The 19,290-nt window shown below is 39.8% G+C and overlaps 3 protein-coding genes across 3 annotated transcripts; all 3 read left to right on the top strand.

Annotated features, from left to right (window-relative positions):
- Positions 1 to 4,581: 4,581 nt before the first annotated feature.
- On the top strand, positions 4,582 to 7,440 carry LOC308171314 (alpha-1,3-galactosyltransferase 2-like; the record flags this gene model as incomplete). Its single annotated transcript, XM_080546147.1, has 5 exons — positions 4,582 to 4,622; positions 5,096 to 5,191; positions 5,989 to 6,126; positions 6,408 to 6,715; positions 7,061 to 7,440. 5 exons carry the CDS (start codon positions 4,582 to 4,584, stop codon positions 7,438 to 7,440), a joined length of 963 nt encoding a protein of 320 aa, XP_080402273.1.
- A 2,329-nt stretch (positions 7,441 to 9,769) lies between these two features.
- On the top strand, positions 9,770 to 12,650 carry LOC308171313 (alpha-1,3-galactosyltransferase 2-like; the record flags this gene model as incomplete). Its single annotated transcript, XM_080546146.1, has 5 exons — positions 9,770 to 9,810; positions 10,266 to 10,361; positions 11,162 to 11,299; positions 11,576 to 11,883; positions 12,271 to 12,650. 5 exons carry the CDS (start codon positions 9,770 to 9,772, stop codon positions 12,648 to 12,650), a joined length of 963 nt encoding a protein of 320 aa, XP_080402272.1.
- Positions 12,651 to 14,977: 2,327 nt separating this feature from the next.
- Positions 14,978 to 17,843, top strand: LOC308171311 (alpha-1,3-galactosyltransferase 2-like; the record flags this gene model as incomplete). The annotated part of the gene is made up of 5 exons (XM_080546144.1): positions 14,978 to 15,018; positions 15,489 to 15,584; positions 16,381 to 16,518; positions 16,795 to 17,102; positions 17,458 to 17,843. The coding sequence occupies 5 exons, from the start codon at positions 14,978 to 14,980 to the stop codon at positions 17,841 to 17,843; spliced, it is 969 nt and encodes a 322-aa protein (XP_080402270.1).
- Positions 17,844 to 19,290: the final 1,447 nt, after the last annotated feature.

Raw genomic sequence — 19,290 nt, 5'->3', positions numbered from 1 at the left:
CTCGGCCTGTGTGTAACAGAGTTGCCTCAAATGTGCACGTGCGTTACTGACGTAGGTTAGAAGCAGGGGAGGCTGGTGGAGGTAGAAATCGGAGGACTTGGCTGCATGGAACGGAATGAGGAATCGTATCAAACACATGCATCACAATGAGCCTGTCCTCCGATTTCTACCTCCACCAGCCTCCCCTGGTTCTAAGGCTATGGGAGTCTCCTCATAGAGGGTTACAGTTGACTTTCCCCCTGTCGCTCACTAATAGATACAGTATGGTGTGGCATCTGATGTATTTTGTTGACAAACAATACACCACATACCATGTGATGCTTGCTGGTCTTTGTGTACTTTCATTGGTTTACACTATGAAACCAACCAATCTATGCTAAGAACAACAGTGCAGGAAGTGTTGCCTCCTTTCTCCCTTTCTGTTTAGTTACACTATGTATGTCTATCTGTGTCGTACAACCTTCTGTTCTCTGAGCTAAACGACCAGTGAGTAGATTAGAGTCATCTCTGACTGAAATGGAATCTAACACCTGCTGGTCTTTGTGTACTTTCATTGGTTGACACTTGTGGAACTATGCCAACAACTTATTTTCTTTCTTCCTTTCCAGTCATGTCCGACGCCCTCAGATACTTTAACTTGGAAATGAATTCATTCATGTTTAGGGAATTGTCCAATTAAAATTTGTATTGATATCTGTATGTACAAACAGCCTACTTATGTCTTGTAATCATTTTTTGGTCTCATGTCTAAATATTAATGATTAACATTTTGTTCTTTTTTAATACGCATTTTAAGCCTTAACTTTATTATCATTGTATGTTTATCATCATATTTTATTTGTTCCATATTGATGCTTCTCTGTACTCAGTACATTTTTATTTCATAGCATGGAATATACTGTAAATAAACTATATTAACTGTTAACCTCTTTTTCTATAGTAAATGATTATATAGGTCTAGCTATTATTACAAACCCCTTGTTTCCTTTGTTTGGCATTGTGGGACCATGACACCTACATCCATGTTGACTTGGCATTGCACACAGTCAAGACTCCCAGAGAGAATGGACTTTGTGTAAAGATGAGCAAAACAAATAAAAGAATGAAAATATTCTCATAGTTTTACCTGTTTTTGTCTTGACGAATATGTTCCAAAACAATAGTGTAATATATTAATTGTGATGTATTCATTGTCACGTGCAACCGGAAACCTAACCCAAGCAAGGTGTGACTATTGGTTTAATGTGTGTTTGATTGTTTAATGTGAGTTACTCATTTCAAGGGGGTTTCCACCCCTTGATATCTACTGTCTGTAAAAGTTCCAGGCATCTAATATTTTATCACCTCAATGCCTGACTTTTGCTCGCATCGCAAGATATTTTGGGTAACCCAATTATATTATATAATATATAGGAACTGTTTCTATTTGAGAACATTTCCTTTGAGGATGATGCGGGGCAGGTCAGAGTGGTATATTAAAATGTCTAATATATTCGAATTTCTAATATACCACTCTGGGGCGGGTGAGCTTCCCCTTGCGTGACAATGAATACATCCCAATTAACACGTGATCAATAGATTTTAAAATAAATACATATTGTAATACTGATAGATAGATAGACTTTATTTGTCATTGCTACAGTACAGGTACCAAACAACGAAATTTAGGAGGGGAGGCTCCCCTGGTGTTTAGGAAAGGAAAAAGAAACACATTTTAGAAAAAGCATAGATGCATAAAATCACAAGAAGGTAAGGAGCTGGTTTACATCAATAAAGGCTATGTACACAATCAAAATGATGTTACATATTGAAGACTACTTGTGAAGAGAATGCAGTGTATTCTCTTCACAACTAGTCTTCTAGGCCTATTTGGAATTAGCCAATTCATTGCTTAATTGGTTAAGTGGTCCCTGTCCTGAGGTTATTTCAATAATCTGACACCAACAGACATCAATTAATTAATTAATTGTCATTTGTTGGGGACAGGGCGTGGGGATGATCCTCTTTTCTTCTCTCTTAATTTGGGTGGATGATATATATTTGTAATTCGTATTACAATGTGGGCTAGCCTATATTAAATAATCGTATAAAGTTCTAGTGGGCTATATTAAATCTTCATGATATGAAGTTCTAATTGGATAACGATTTCATTTGGTTTCATCAGGGTTTCCTTCTACACCTGGGTAAGCAATTGAACCATAACAAAAGTATTTAATAACGTTAATATCGCATAGAGGCTTTTATTGTTGTTTTTGTTCAATACATGCTTTCCGGTTTGGCATATAGCTACTCTTCGAAATCAGTTTCGATGAATTTGAAATCTACATGACACCCTTCAAACTCATGATCACTTTTTCAATTGTTTTGTACCTAAAAAAAAAAAGAGCCTTTTATTTACATAATATTGAAATAGTGTATGAAAAATGCATGCAACAATGCCTATATAGTAGGCCTACGCCTGTTTCTCATTACTCATTATATTTGTTGTAAGTCGCTTTGGATAAAAGCCTCTGCTAAATGTCAAAAATGTCAATGTAAAATTATTCCCAAAAGTGAAAATATGTATTATTAATTCCATTATCATTGTTATGCTATTACATTGCCAACCGAATTATCAATTAAAGTGTGACGCTTTGCTGCTTCAGGGAATAACCTCAACGTATTCATTGTATTTTTCTCAGCATCCTCGTTTCACTCGAAGACAAAAGTTCACTATCAAGATATTGAAAACAATGAGGTATTATTACAATTATTCGGAACTATTATGAATGAATTAGAAATCATTTTATATTCAAGAGTCTGAGGTCTGTTTAAATGGGGTTAAGTCAAACCAAGTTGTGTGTGTCTCCCAGGATGCTGTGGGAGAATATTTCTAATAGACACCAATCAAACTCAGCCATTTGTCAAACTGTATGGAAGTGCGCACTTGAGTTTAGTGTTAGTTCCATTTGAAGTCATTTTGGATTTAACTTTGGAATAATACATGGCAAACTGTATTATTGGAGAGAAAAACACCCTGGTTTGCTTATCTATAATCATGTTTCCATGTTTTATGTGCCTGGGTTAGTTGTTTTGCCCTGATTGCTTTTATACTAATATCAGATATACCTACTGTATGTGCTAAACCTTCACAATTCTCAACACTGAACTGAAAATTGTTACTACAATACATTGTTCAGTTGACTGAATACAGCCCACAGGTAAAGCACTACAACACACTTTGCTCGACAACTTAGGCTGATAGACATTCCACTCCTTTCTATACCTTAAAGCAGCGTTTCCCAAACTGTGGGGCGCGCCCCCCTGGTGGGGCGCGGGGGTACTGCAGGGGGGGCGCAGAAAAAATAGATAAAATAAAAATAAAAATAAAAAACTGTGGAATACTGCTGCCTTTTGCAACATCGTACCTGTGTGAGATAGGCTTTTCTGCTGTTGCTGCTATCAAAAGCAAATACAGGTCGAAGTTGAACATTGAGAATGAACTGAGAGTGGCAGTCTCAAAACAACAACCCCGCTTTGAGAAGATTTGCAAGGCAAAGCAAGCACACAGTCATTGATCGTAATTGTGATAGGAATGTGTAGAGTAAGAATAGTGATGCAGTAGAAATTAGTTAATGTTGATATGTTGAATATTTCAGTGGCACAGGATCATTTGCCAAGCACTTATGTTCCTTTTCAACCCATAATAAAATATAAAACTATAGTTGGATATATGTGTCTTGTTATTATTAGAAGAGAAAATGTAATGTTTGTACAACTTTATACAATTAATTATATCAATCTAGGTGGGGACCGGGTTAGGGGGGGCTCGAAAATATTTCCAATTACCCAAGGGGGGCCTGATTGAAAAAGTTTGGGAACCGCTGCCTTAAGGTTTCATTATTAACTTCAATGATAAACATAAAGACATTGTTACTGGAAGACTGACATCTTTCTAAGCTTTGGCACACTACACTACACTACACTACACTACTACACATTACATATGGACTGTGCTTATCACCTTATTCCAAAGCACTTTACAACGGCCTCTCATTCACCCAGTCACACACACATTCGCACACCACTGGCTGCAAGCTATCATGCAAGGGGCCGGCCTGCTCATTGGGAGCAAATTGCTGTTCAGTGTCTTGCCCAAGGACACCTCGACACGTGGCCAGTCGGGATCGAACCGCTGAATCGCAGACCTTGCGATCATTAGACGCCGGCTCTACCTCCTGAGCCAAAGCCGCCCCAAAACTGTTTACACAAAACTGTGTAGGTTACATAAATATAAAGCTCATCATTTTGTTTACATTCAGTTGAAGACCTTTTTTTTTATGTTACTCAGTTTTGTGTAAAGAGTTTTAAAAGTTGATCTGACATTAGCATCAAAGCAATGGGAGAAACATACTATAACAGGACATCTTATGACATACAGTATATGTACATTATAGGCCTATGATACAGTGATCATGACATGTATTGCCATAGAAGATGTGATTCGTCATTTCACTTTCTTAATGTATTTATTTTGTCTTCTCCATCAGACACATTTACAAGGCAAAGCATGTTGTTGTAACATTTGCTTACTGTGTCCCTATGGTGATCTTCTTAGCCTACTTCACCCCTGCATCTGTCAGGTCAGCATGTCCCCAACATCGTCAACTTCAACACAACTCATCTTCTCTATGTTTTCATAGTTATAGACTTAGTAAAGCATATAAACACACATTTTCAGTCTATACATTAATTGCAACTGGAAAGTGATAGATCTTTTGGGAATTTGTCTTATTTATTTTGGCATGGTAGATTAAGATGATGATGGTAGTAATAATAATAATAATAATAATAATAATAATAATAATAATAATAATACACTTGTTGTATAGCACCACATAAAATGCAGCTGAAAGTGCTTTACATTTGAAGCATTTAAACAAGAACAAATAAATATGGCAAGAACTAAGAAATACAACAGCATAGATGAAAATCAATTAAAACAAATAATAAATAAAATAAAAACTTGTTTAGGGGACTAAGCACACGCTAAACATGGGTTTAAAGCTTAAGCTTTAAAAACAACAACTTTCGCTTAACTTTTGTTGTGTTGCAGGTATTTCGAGGGGTACATCCCCATGAACAAATGCCATTTAGCCCCTGGAGAGAGGCTGAGGCTGGGGAACAGTATAGATGCCTCCCTTGACTTTTGGTATGTCATTTTTTAATATTATTGAGCATTAGTGGCATGACAATATGCAAAGTTTGAACAAACTTGAAGCCTAATTTTTGCCTTTTCAGTTTATTGTGCCTGCACACAGCTCATCCACTGTCTCTCTCTTACTGTATCAATAGACATGGTAATGGGTTAAGTTCACTCTATTGTTTGACTACTGTCGATCCTTATTAAACCTGCTTGGAATACATACGTATATAAGTGTCAGTTAATAAGGATCAGTGGTTGTGCGTTGAGGTACAGGTATGTAGGCTATAGTACTGTCTCAAAACCTGCAGCACTAAACAAATGCCCAGCGACACCCTTTAGCAATTTAGCAATCAAGTTGAAAAATGGTTAGATGAATATATATTAATTTTTTTTATCAATTATTTATTGCAAAACAGTACACATGAAAAACTCACACTATTACACCAAACAAAATAAGTGTCTGTCCTGTTTTTTGTTTTTTTTTTACTTATCTTACCCCCCCCCCCCACACACACACACACGCACACACACACACACACACACACACACACACACACACACACACACACACACACACACACACACACACACACTATAAACAGAATATACATTTATTATTGAGTTCTATACAATTTCTCTTTGGTCTCTGTGTCAAACCTTCAATTATCAAAAACAACACCTGTTGTTTTTGGAAACTGTTTAACTTAACAGAAAGTATCCCGAACTTCCCGAACAGGAATTTTGCAACCCTAGTAGATGCACAATACAAACTGTCCCATCTGTCTGTCTGTCTGTCCTGCCAGCTCCAGAAGGGACGTTCAGACATGTACTGACTGGGGGGCTCCTATCATGTGGGACGGGATGTTCGACCCACGTCACTACGACCAGCAGCACCGTAGGAACCAGTCAACTGTAGCACTCACTGTGTTTGCTGTTGGCAGGTGTGTTTCTCTCTGTGTGTTATACATAGATAAGTACTTTATTGAGCCCCGAGGGGAAATTAAGGCGTTAGAGCAGCTCACATCAAAACAACAACAACAAAATGAAGTGACAATAGATTTTTATTTATTTTTTAAATCTGAAAACTTTATATACAAGAATAGTCCATTGTGATTTAACATCCCCCAGCCTGACTCTGATCAATGTCTGAAGGAATTAAGAAAGCGAAGTGGATTTAAAAAAATAAAAAAATAATTTCTCTCTCTTCTCATTCCCATCCAAGGTATCTAGACGCTTACCTGGAGGACTTCCTTCTCTCTGCCGAGCGTCACTTCATGGTGGCCTTACCGGTGACCTATTACGTCTTCACTGACCTTCCCGAGAAGGTGCCCGCCATCCAGCTCGCTCCCGGACGTAGTCTGGTGATCGTGAGGGTCAAAAGACACTCCAGCTGGCAGGACATCTCCATGATGCGCATGAAGAGCATCGCCGAGGCCGTCGAGTCTCACATCCGCCACTCCAGCCGCTACGTCTTCTGCTTCGACGTGGACCAGGTGTTTGCGGACCGCTTCGGTTCGGAAGCTCTGGGAGGTAATCAAGTGCAATACTGAAACACAACTGTGAACATTTCAAACCTGCAAACTGCGACACTTTAAATGAATGTGCAACAATACTATGTGCAATATGACAACCCTTGGGTACATAAGGTTCAGAGATAGGAAAAGTTAGGATATTTATAGCATAGCATAGAGTACAGCACAGTGTTTATAGTATAGTGTATATAGCCTTATTTATGTAAACCAGCTCTTTTTCCCTTCTTGTTTTTAGTAATTTTTTTCCTAGCACCAGGGGAGCCCCCCCCTCCCAAATTTCGTTGTATGGTACCTGTACTATATAAATGACAAAGACCATTCATTCATTCATTCATTCATTCAGAGTCCGTGGCCACGCTCCACGCCTACTACTACCGCCGGCCGCAGACCATGTTCACCTACGACCGCAACCCCAAGTCCAGGGCTTTCATGGAGACGGGGGACTTCTACTACCACGCTGCCGTGTTCGGGGGGTCATGGCAGAGCGTGAAGCGTCTGACGGAGACGTGCTACCGGAACATCATGGAGGACAAGGAGAACCAGGTGGAGGCACTGTGGCAGGACGAGAGTCACCTCAACAAGTACCTGTGGCTCCGTAAACCCAGCAGGGTGTTGTCCCCAGAGTACTGCTGGGATAACGCCATCGGCTACCGCAGTGACATACACGTGACGCGCCTGCTCTGGGCAGAGAAACAATATGACACCCTACGAGTGACAGAGTGACAGAGTGACAGAGAGAGAGAGGGTGAACGGGACCTTGTGTCGCTCTAGTCATCTACGGCTTTGAATCAGTAGCTAACGTTTACATACAGCCTGATATTCTGTTAATCGTCCAAATAGTAGTAGTCTGAATACACTGAATGAAACAACCTTCATGTAAACGCTTCAGAATCAGAATAGTAACCATTCCGAATGAAACAGGGTTTTTACGAATGGCAGGGCTGGGTTATAGCGTTTGATAGAAGAATATGACCTAATATTAGGCATGTCAGAACTCACTCGGCCTTGTGTAAACAGTTCTTTCAGAATGGTCAATATTGTGCATGAAGTAGTGTTGTTTCAACCAGACTGCATCATTTGACCATGTTGACCTTTGTCCATGGTGGGTAGCCTTCGCCCTCTTCTTTGTGCTCACCTGTCACAGACTCACCTTTGGTAAATCCGAGGTTGTTCAGTCTATTAAATCTTCATGATATGAAGTTCTAATTGGATAACGATTTCATTTGGTTTCATCAGGGTTTCCTTCTACACCTGGGTAAGCAATTGAATCATAACAAAAGTATGTAATAACTTTAATATCGCATAGAGGCTTTTATTGTTGTTTTTGTTCAATACATGCTCTCCGGTTTGGCATATAGCTACTCTTCAAAATCAGTTTTGATGAATTTGAAATCTACACGACACCCTTCAAACTCATGATCACATTTTCAATTGTTTTGTACCTCCCAAAAAAAAAGAGCCTTTTATTTACATAATATTGAAATAGTGTATGAAAAATGCATGCAACAATGCCTATATAGTAGGCCTAGGCCTGTTTCTCATTACTCATTATATTTGTTGTAAGTCGCTTTGGATAAAAGCCTCTGCTAAATGTCAAAAATGGAAAATGTCAATGTAAAGTTATTCCCAAAAGTGAAAACATGTATTATTAATTCCATTATCATTGTTATGCTATTACATTGCCAACCGAATTATCAATTAAAGTGTGACGCTTTGCTGCTTCAGGGAATTAACCTCAACGTATTCATTGTATTTTTCTCAGCATCCTCGTTTCACTCGAAGACAAAAGTTCACTATCAAGATATTGAAAACAATGAGGTATTATTACAATTATTCTGAATTATTATGAATGAATTAGAAATCATTTTATATTCAAGAGTCTAAGGTCTGTTTAAATGGGGTTAAGTCAAACCAAGTTGTGTGTGTCTCTCAGGACGCTGTGGGAGAATATTTCTAATAGACACCAATCAAACTCAGCCATGTGTGAAACTGTATGGAAGTGCGCACTTGAGTTTAGTGTTAGTTCCATTTGAAGTCATCTTGGATTTAACTTGGGAATAATACATGACAAGCTGTATTATTGGAGAGAAAAACACCCTGGTTTGCTTATCTATAATCATGTTTCCATGTTTTATGTGCCTGTGTTAGTTTTTTTGCCCTGATTGCTTTAATACTAATATCAGATATACCTACTGTATGTGCTAAACCTTCACAATTCTCAACACTGAACTGAAAATTGTTACTATAATACATTGTTCAGTTGACTGAATACAGCCCACAGGTAAAGCACTACAACACACTTTGCTCAACAACTTTGACATTCCACTCCTTCCACTCCCATGATAGACATTACACTCCTTTCTATATTATTAACTTCAATGATAAACATCAAGACATTGTTACTGGAAGACTGACATCTTTCTAAGCTTTGCCACACTACACTACACTACTACACATTACATATGGACTGTGCTTATCACCTTATTCCAAAGCGCTTTACAACGGCCTCTCATTCACCCATTCACACACACATTCACACACCACTGGCTGCAAGCTACCATGCAAGGGGCCGGCCTGCTCATTGGGAGCAATTTGCTGTTCAGTATCTTGCCCAAGGACACCTCGACACGTGGCCAGTCGGGATCGAACCGCTGAATCGCAGACCTTGCGATCATTAGACTCTACTCTACCTCCTGAGCCAAAGCCGCCCCAAAACTGTTTACACAAAACTGTGTAGGTTACATAAATATAAAGCTCATCATTTTGTTTACATTCAGTTGAAAACTTTTTTTTTATGTTACTCAGTTTTGTGTAAAGAGTTTTAAAAGTTGATCTGACATTAGCATCGAAGCAATGGGAGAAACATACTATAACAGGAAATCTTATGACATACAGTATATGTACATTATAGGCCTATGATGATCACAGTGATCATGACACATAGAAGATGTGATTCGTCATTTCACTTTCTTAATGAATTTATTTTGTCTTCTCCATCAGACACTTTTACAAGGCAAAGCATGTTGTTGTAACATTTACTTACTGCGTCCCTATGTTGATCTTCTTAGCCTACTTCACCCCTGCATCTGTCAGGTCAGCATGTCCCCAACATCGTCAACTTCAACACAACTCATCTTCTCTATGTTTTCATAGTTATAGATGTAGTAAAGCATATAAACACACATTTTCAGTCTATACATTAATTGCAACTGGAAAGTGATAGATCTTTTGGGAATTTGTCTTATTTATTTTGGCATAGTAGATTAAGATGATGATGGTAGTAATAATAATAATAATAATAATAATAATACACTTTTTGTATAGCACCACATAAAATGCAGCTGAAAGTGCTTTACATTTGAAGCATTTAAACAAGAACAAATAAATATGGCAAGAACTAAGAAATACAACAGCATAGATGAAAATCAATTAAAACAAATAATAAATAGAATAAAAACTTGTTTAGGGGACTAAGCACACGCCAAACATGGGTTTAAAGCTTAAGCTTTAAAAACAACAACTTTCGCTTAACTTTTGTTGTGTTGCAGGTATTTCGAGGGGTACATCCCCATGAACAAATGCCATTTAGCCCCTGGAGAGAGGCTGAGGCTGGGGAACAGTATAGATGCCTCTCTTGACTTTTGGTATGTCATTTTTAATATTATTGAGCATTAGTGGCATGACAATATGCAAAGTTTGAACAAACTTGAAGCCTAATTTTTGCCTTTTCAGTTTATTGTGCCTGCACACAGCTCATCCACTGTCTCTCTCTTACTGTATCAATAGACATGGTAATGGGTTAAGTTCACTCTATTGATTGACTACTGTCGATCCTTATTAAACCTGCTTGGAATACATACGTATATAAGTGTCAGTTAATAAGGATCAGTCGTTGTGCGTTGAGGTACAGGTATGTAGGCTATAGTACTGTCTCAAAACCTGCAGCACAAAACAAATGCCCAGCGACACCCTTTAGCAATTTAGCAATCAAGTTGAAAAATGGTTAGATGAATATATATTAATTTTTTTTATCAATTATTTATTGCAAAACAGTACACATGAAAAACTCACACTATTACACCAAACAAAATAAGTGTCTGTCCTGTTTTTTTTTTTACTTATCTTACCCCCCCCCCCCCCACACACACACACACACACACACACACACACACACACACACACACACACACACACACACACACACACACACACACACACACACACACACACACACTATAAACAGAATATACATTTATTATTGAGTTCTATACAATTTCTCTTTGGTCTCTGTGTCAAACCTTCAATTATCAAAAACAACACCTGTTGTTTTTGGAAACTGTTTAACTTAACAGAAAGTATCCCGAACTTCCCGAACAGGAATTTTGCAACCCTAGTAGATGCACAATACAAACTGTCCCATCTGTCTGTCTGTCTGTCCTGCCAGCCCCAGAAGTGACGTTCAGACATGTACTGACTGGGGGGCTCCTATCATGTGGGACGGGATGTTCGACCCACGTCACTACGACCAGCAGCACCGTAGGAACCAGTCAACTGTAGCACTCACTGTGTTTGCTGTTGGCAGGTGTGTTTCTCTCTGTGTGTTATACATAGATAAGTACTTTATTGAGCCCCGAGGGGAAATTAAGGCGTTAGAGCAGCTCACATCAAAACAACAACAACAAAATGAAGTGACAATAGAAAAAGAAAAGACAATCTGAAAACGTTATATACAAGAACAGTCCATTGTGATTTAACATCCCCCAGCCTGACTCTGATCAATGTCTGAAGGAATTAAGAAAGCGAAGTGGATTTAAAAAAATAAAAAAATAATTTCTCTCTCTTCTCATTCCCATCCAAGGTATCTAGACGCTTACCTGGAGGACTTCCTTCTCTCTGCCGAGCGTCACTTCATGGTGGCCTTACCGGTGACCTATTACGTCTTCACTGACCTTCCCGAGAAGGTGCCCGCCATCCAGCTCGCTCCCGGACGTAGTCTGGTGATCGTGAGGGTCAAAAGACACTCCAGCTGGCAGGACATCTCCATGATGCGCATGAAGAGCATCGCCGAGGCCGTCGAGTCTCACATCCGCCACTCCAGCCGCTACGTCTTCTGCTTCGACGTGGACCAGGTGTTCGCGGACCGCTTCGGTTCGGAAGCTCTGGGAGGTAATCATAAGTGCAATACTGAAACACAACTGTGAACATTTCAAACCTGCAAACTGCGACACTTTAAATGAATGTGCAATAATACCATGTGCAATATGACAACCCTTGGGTACATAAGGTTCAGAGATAGGAAATGTTAGGATATTTATAGCATAGCATAGAGTACAGCACAGTGTTTTATTTGTATAGTATAGTAGTATAGTATAGTGGATAGTGTACATAGCCTTTATTTATGTAAACCAGCTCTTTTCCCTTCTTTTTTTTTTCTTTTTTTTTTCCTAGCACCAGGGGAGCCCCCCCCTCCCAAATTTCGTTGTATGGTACCTGTACTGTATCAATGACAAAGACCATTCATTCATTCATTTATTCATTCATTCATTCATTCAGAGTCCGTGGCCACGCTCCACGCCTACTACTACCGCCGGCCGCAGACCATGTTCACCTACGACCGCAACCCCAAGTCCAGGGCTTTCATGGAGACGGGGGACTTCTACTACCACGCTGCCGTGTTCGGGGGGTCATGGCAGAGCGTGAAGCGTCTGACAGAGACGTGCTACCGGAACATCATGGAGGACAAGGAGAACCAGGTGGAGGCACTGTGGCAGGACGAGAGTCACCTCAACAAGTACCTGTGGCTCTGTAAACCCAGCAGGGTGTTGTCCCCAGAGTACTGCTGGGATAACGCCATCGGCTACCGCAGTGACATACACGTGACGCGCCTGCTCTGGGCAGAGAAACAATATGACACCCTACGAGTGACAGAGTGACAGAGTGACAGAGAGAGAGAGGGTGAACGGGACCTTGTGTCGCTCTAGTCATCTACGGCTTTGAATCAGTAGCTAACGTTTACATACAGCCTGATATTCTGTTAATCGTCCAAATAGTAGTAGTCTGAATACACTGAATGAAACAACCTTCATGTAAACGCTTCAGAATCAGAATAGTAACCATTCCGAATGAAACAGGGTTTTTACGAATGGCAGGGCTGGGTTATAGCGTTTGATAGAAGAATATGACCTAATATTAGGCATGTCAGAACTCACTCGGCCTTGTGTAAACAGTTCTTTCAGAATGGTCAATATTGTGCATGAAGTAGTGTTGTTTCAACCAGACTGCATCATTTGACCATGTTGACCTTTGTCCATGGTGGGTAGCCTTCGCCCTCTTCTTTGTGCTCACCTGTCACAGACTCACCTTTGGTAAATCCGAGGTTGTTCAGTCTATTAAATCTTCATGATATGAAGTTCTAATTGGATAACGATTTCATTTGGTTTCATCAGGGTTTCCTTCTACACCTGGGTAAGCAATTGAACCATAACAAAAGTATGTAATAACTTTAATATCGCATAGAGGCTTTTATTGTTGTTTTTGTTCAATACATGCTCTCCGGTTTGGCATATAGCTACTCTTCAAAATCAGTTTTGATGAATTTGAAATCTACACGACACCCTTCAAACTCATGATCACATTTTCAATTGTTTTGTACCTCCCAAAAAAAAGAGCCTTTTATTTACATAATATTGAAATAGTGTATGAAAAATGCATGCAACAATGCCTATATAGTAGGCCTAGGCCTGTTTCTCATTACTCATTATATTTGTTGTAAGTCGCTTTGGATAAAAGCCTCTGCTAAATGTCAAAAATGGAAAATGTCAATGTAAAGTTATTCCCAAAAGTGAAAACATGTATTATTAATTCCATTATCATTGTTATGCTATTACATTGCCAACCGAATTATCAATTAAAGTGTGACTCTTTGCTGCTTCAGGGAATAACCTCAACGTATTCATTGTATTTTTCTCAGCATCCTCGTTTCACTCGAAGACAAAAGTTCACTATCAAGATATTGAAAACAATGAGGTATTATTACAATTATTCTGAATTATTATGAATGAATTAGAAATCATTTTATATTCGAGAGTCTAAGGTCTGTTTAAATGGGGTTAAGTCAAACCAAGTTGTGTGTGTCTCTCAGGACGCTGTGGGAGAATATTTCTAATAGACACCAATCAAACTCAGCCATGTGTGAAACTGTATGGTAGTGCGCGCTTGAGTTTAGTGTTAGTTCCATTTGAAGTCATCTTGGATTTAACTTTGGAATAATACATGACAAGCTGTATTATTGGAGAGAAAAACACCCTGGTTTGCTTATCTATAATCATGTTTCCATGTTTTATGTGCCTGTGTTAGTTTTTTTGCCCTGATTGCTTTTATACTAATATCAGATATACCTACTGTATGTGCTAAACCTTCACAATTCTCAACACTGAACTGAAAATTGTTACTACAATACATTGTTCAGTTGACTGAATACAGCCCACAGGTAAAGCACTACAACACACTTTGCTCAACAACTTTGACATTCCACTCCTTCCACTCCCATGATAGACATTACACTCCTTTCTATATTATTAACTTCAATGATAAACATCAAGACATTGTTACTGGAAGACTGACATCTTTCTAAGCTTTGCCACACTACACTACACTACTACACATTACATATGGACTGTGCTTATCACCTTATTCCAAAGCGCTTTACAACGGCCTCTCATTCACCCATTCACACACACATTCACACACCACTGGCTGCAAGCTACCATGCAAGGGGCCGGCCTGCTCATTGGGAGCAATTTGCTGTTCAGTATCTTGCCCAAGGACACCTCGACACGTGGCCAGTCGGGATCGAACCGCTGAATCGCAGACCTTGCGATCATTAGACTCTACTCTACCTCCTGAGCCAAAGCCGCCCCAAAACTGTTTACACAAAACTGTGTAGGTTACATAAATATAAAGCTCATCATTTTGTTTACATTCAGTTGAAAACTTTTTTTTTATGTTACTCAGTTTTGTGTAAAGAGTTTTAAAAGTTGATCTGACATTAGCATCGAAGCAATGGGAGAAACATACTATAACAGGAAATCTTATGACATACAGTATATGTACATTATAGGCCTATGATGATCACAGTGATCATGACACATAGAAGATGTGATTCGTCATTTCACTTTCTTAATGAATTTATTTTGTCTTCTCCATCAGACACTTTTACAAGGCAAAGCATGTTGTTGTAACATTTACTTACTGCGTCCCTATGTTGATCTTCTTAGCCTACTTCACCCCTGCATCTGTCAGGTCAGCATGTCCCCAACATCGTCAACTTCAACACAACTCATCTTCTCTATGTTTTCCTAGTTATAGATGTAGTAAAGCATATAAACACACATTTTCAGTCTATACATTAATTGCAACTGGAAAGTGATAGATCTTTTGGGAATTTGTCTTATTTATTTTGGCATGGTAGATTAAGATGATGATGGTAGTAATAATAATAATAATAATAATAATAATAATAATAATAATAATACACTTGTTGTATAGCACCACATAAAATGCAGCTGAAAGTGCTTTACATTTGAAGCATTTAAACAAGAACAAATAAATATGGCAAGAACTAAGAAATACAACAGCATAGATGAAAATCAATTAAAACAAATAATAAATAGAATAACAACTTGTTTAGGGGACAAAGCACACGCTAAACATGGGTTTAAAGCTTAAGCTTTAAAAACAACAACTTTCGCTTAACTTTTGTTGTGTTGCAGGTATTTCGAGGGGTACATCCCCATGAACAAATGCCATTTAGCCCCTGGAGAGAGGCTGAGGCTGGGGAACAGTATAGATGCCTCCCTTGACTTTTGGTATGTCATTTTTAATATTATTGAGCATTAGTGGCATGACAATATGCAAAGTTTGAACAAACTTGAAGCCTAATTTTTGCCTTTTCAGTTTATTGTGCCTGCACACAGCTCATCCACTGTCTATCTCTTACTGTATCAATAGACATGGTAATGAGTTAAGTTCACTCTATTGTTTGACTACTGTCGATCCTTATTAAACCTGCTTGGAATACATACGTGTATAAGTGTCAGTTAATAAGGATCAGTGGTTGTGCGTTGAGGTACAGGTATGTAGGCTATAGTACTGTCTCAAAACCTGCAGCACAAAAGACATGCCCAGCGACACCCTTTAGCAATTTAGCAATCAAGTTGAAAAATGGTTAGATGAATATATATTACTTTTTTTATCAATTATTTATTGCAAAACAGTACACATGAAAAACTCACACTATTACACCAAACAAAATAAGTGTCTGTCCTGTTTTTTTTTTTTTTTTTTACTTATCTTACCCCCCCCCCCCCCACACACACACACACACACACACACACACACACACACACACACACACACACACACACACACACACACACACACACACACACACACTATAAACAGAATATACATTTATTATTGAGTTCTATACAATTTCTCTTTGGTCTCTGTGTCAAACCTTCAATTATCAAAAACAACACCTGTTGTTTTTGGAAACTGTTTAACTTAACAGAAAGTATCCCGAACTTCCCGAACAGGAATTTTGCAACCCTAGTAGATGCACAATACAAACTGTCCCATCTGTCTGTCTGTCTGTCCTGCCAGCTCCAGAAGTGACGTTCAGACATGTACTGACTGGGGGGCTCCTATCATGTGGGACGGGATGTTCGACCCACGTCACTACGACCAGCAGCACCGTAGGAACCAGTCAACTGTAGCACTCACTGTGTTTGCTGTTGGCAGGTGTGTTTCTCTCTGTGTGTTATACATAGATAAGTACTTTATTGAGCCCCGAGGGGAAATTAAGGCGTTAGAGCAGCTCACATCAAAACAACAACAACAAAATGAAGTGACAATAGAAAAAGAAAAGACAATCTGAAAACGTTATATACAAGAACAGTCCATTGTGATTTAACATCCCCCAGCCTGACTCTGATCAATGTCTGAAGGAATTAAGAAAGCGAAGTGGATTTAAAAAAATTAAATAATAATTTCTCTCTCTTCTCATTCCCATCCAAGGTATCTAGACGCTTACCTGGAGGACTTCCTTCTCTCTGCCGAGCGTCACTTCATGGTGGCCTTACCGGTGACCTATTACGTCTTCACTGACCTTCCCGAGAAGGTGCCCGCCATCCAGCTCGCTCCCGGACGTAGTCTGGTGATCGTGAGGGTCAAAAGACACTCCAGCTGGCAGGACATCTCCATGATGCGCATGAAGAGCATCGCCGAGGCCGTCGAGTCTCACATCCGCCACTCCAGCCGCTACGTCTTCTGCTTCGACGTGGACCAGGTGTTTGCGGACCGCTTCGGTTCGGAAGCTCTGGGAGGTAATCAAGTGCAATACTGAAACACAACTGTGAACATTTCAAACCTGCAAACTGCGACACTTTAAATGAATGTGCAACAATACTATGTGCAATATGACAACCCTTGGGTACAAGGTTCAGAGATAGGAAAAGTTAGGATATTTATAGCATAGCATAGAGTACAGCACAGTGTTTATAGTATAGTGTATATAGCCTTATGTATGTAAACCAGCTCTTTTTCCCTTCTTGTTTTTAGTAATTTTTTTCCTAGCACCAGGGGAGCCCCCCCCTCCCAAATTTCGTTGTATGGTACCTGTACTATATAAATGACAAAGACCATTCATTCATTCATTCATTCATTCATTCATTCATTCAGAGTCCGTGGCCACGCTCCACGCCTACTACTACCGCCGGCCGCAGACCATGTTCACCTACGACCGCAACCCCAAGTCCAGGGCTTTCATGGAGACGGGGGACTTCTACTACCACGCTGCCGTGTTCGGGGGGTCATGGCAGAGCGTGAAGCGTCTGACGGAGACGTGCTACCGGAACATCATGGAGGACAAGGAGAACCAGGTGGAGGCACTGTGGCAGGACGAGAGTCACCTCAACAAGTACCTGTGGCTCCGTAAACCCAGCAGGGTGTTGTCCCCAGAGTACTGCTGGGATAACGCCATCGGCTACCGCAGGGATATACACGTGACGCGCCTGCTCTGGGCAGAGAAACAATATGACAAGCTCCGAGTAACAGAGAGAGAGTGACAGAGAGAGAGAGTGACAGAGTGACAGAGTGACAGAGTGACAGAGTGACAGAGGGTGAATGGGACCTTGCGTCTCTCTAGTCATCTACGGCTTTGAATCAGTAGCTAACATTTACATACAGCCTGATATTCTGTTAATCGTCCGAATAGTAGTAGTCTGAATACCACTGAATGAAACAACCTTCATGTAAACGCTTCAGAATCAGAATAGTAACCATTCCGAAAGAAACAGGGTTTTTACGAATGGCAGGGCTGGGTTATAGCGTTTGATAGGAGAATATGACCTAATATTAGGCATGTCAGAACTCACTCGGCCTTGTGTAAACAGTTCTTTCAGAATGGTCAATAGTGTGCATGAAGTAGAGTGTTGTTTCAACCAGACTGCATCATCTGAATGGTTCTACATGGTGGGTAGCCTTCGCCCTCTTCTTTGTGCTCACCTGTCACAGACTCACATTTGGTAAATCCGAGGTTGTTCAGTCTAGTCATGTGTACATGTAGTCTGAGCCTGAGGTAGGTCTATGAAATCCACTGCTGAGCAACACATTTTTTGTGTGTCCTAATGAAATTTCCCCCCCAATTAAATGAATGCATTAAATATTGAATTCAATTAATAAAGCTACAAAACCAATACAAACTATTTTTTTTGTCGTTTTTACATGGCAGGGTCCATCCATAACTACTCTCCAAAGAATGTCAACACGATGATTTATTACTACTACTTATTCCCCCAGGAGGATTTACTGCCCACACCTTTTAAAAACAACCTTATCTCTTAAGTGGGAGCCTGTTAAAAAGTCTCAATACTATTACTCACAGAAGCTTAGGGTAGGATTAGGGAAATGCTAACTAGAGCTTGGAGGTCTGTGCTGTGGACTACTGTTAAACTTGTCTAACTTGGTGATTGAGGCATGTCCAGGGCCCGGTATTTCAAAATGTTTTAATCTGGATCAGAATGATCCGGATTCTATTTTGCTATCCAGGATCAGATTGAGCTGTCTGATTTCCCCAATACTACTTGAAATCTGTTAGATCTGATCCTGGATAGCAAAAAAGGATCTGCATCATTCTGATCTAGACACATCCAGATGCTTCCTGGCTGGCCTAGACCCTGCTGCACTCTGAGCTTAATGCCATGAAATGTCTGAAATCTGACCTCGAGAAGGCTTTGCTGTTTTCTGGACGCTGTGGACCTGTAGATGGGTTTGGAGGAGACATTTAGTCGTGCTTGTTTGTGTGGGAACCAAACGTTTGACTTGCATGTGGCTGATACGACCCTTGTGACAAATGAACACCTTCGTCATTGCCTGAGAATTGCCATGACTTCATATGAATCAAACGTTTCTGCTCTTGCCCAATCAAAGAAGTGCAATTTGCCTCATTATGGGCAGCAGGTTGCCTAGAGGTCAGAGGTCGGCCAGCAAGGTCGCTGGAATCATATCTAAGGT

The sequence above is a fragment of the Nansenia antarctica genome (genome assembly GCF_963989245.1).
Source record: "Nansenia antarctica genome assembly, chromosome: 15".
Taxonomy (NCBI): domain Eukaryota; kingdom Metazoa; phylum Chordata; class Actinopteri; order Argentiniformes; family Microstomatidae; genus Nansenia; species Nansenia antarctica.
The sequence above is the reverse complement of the archived record's forward strand: the minus strand, read 5'-3'. Positions and strand labels throughout refer to the sequence as shown.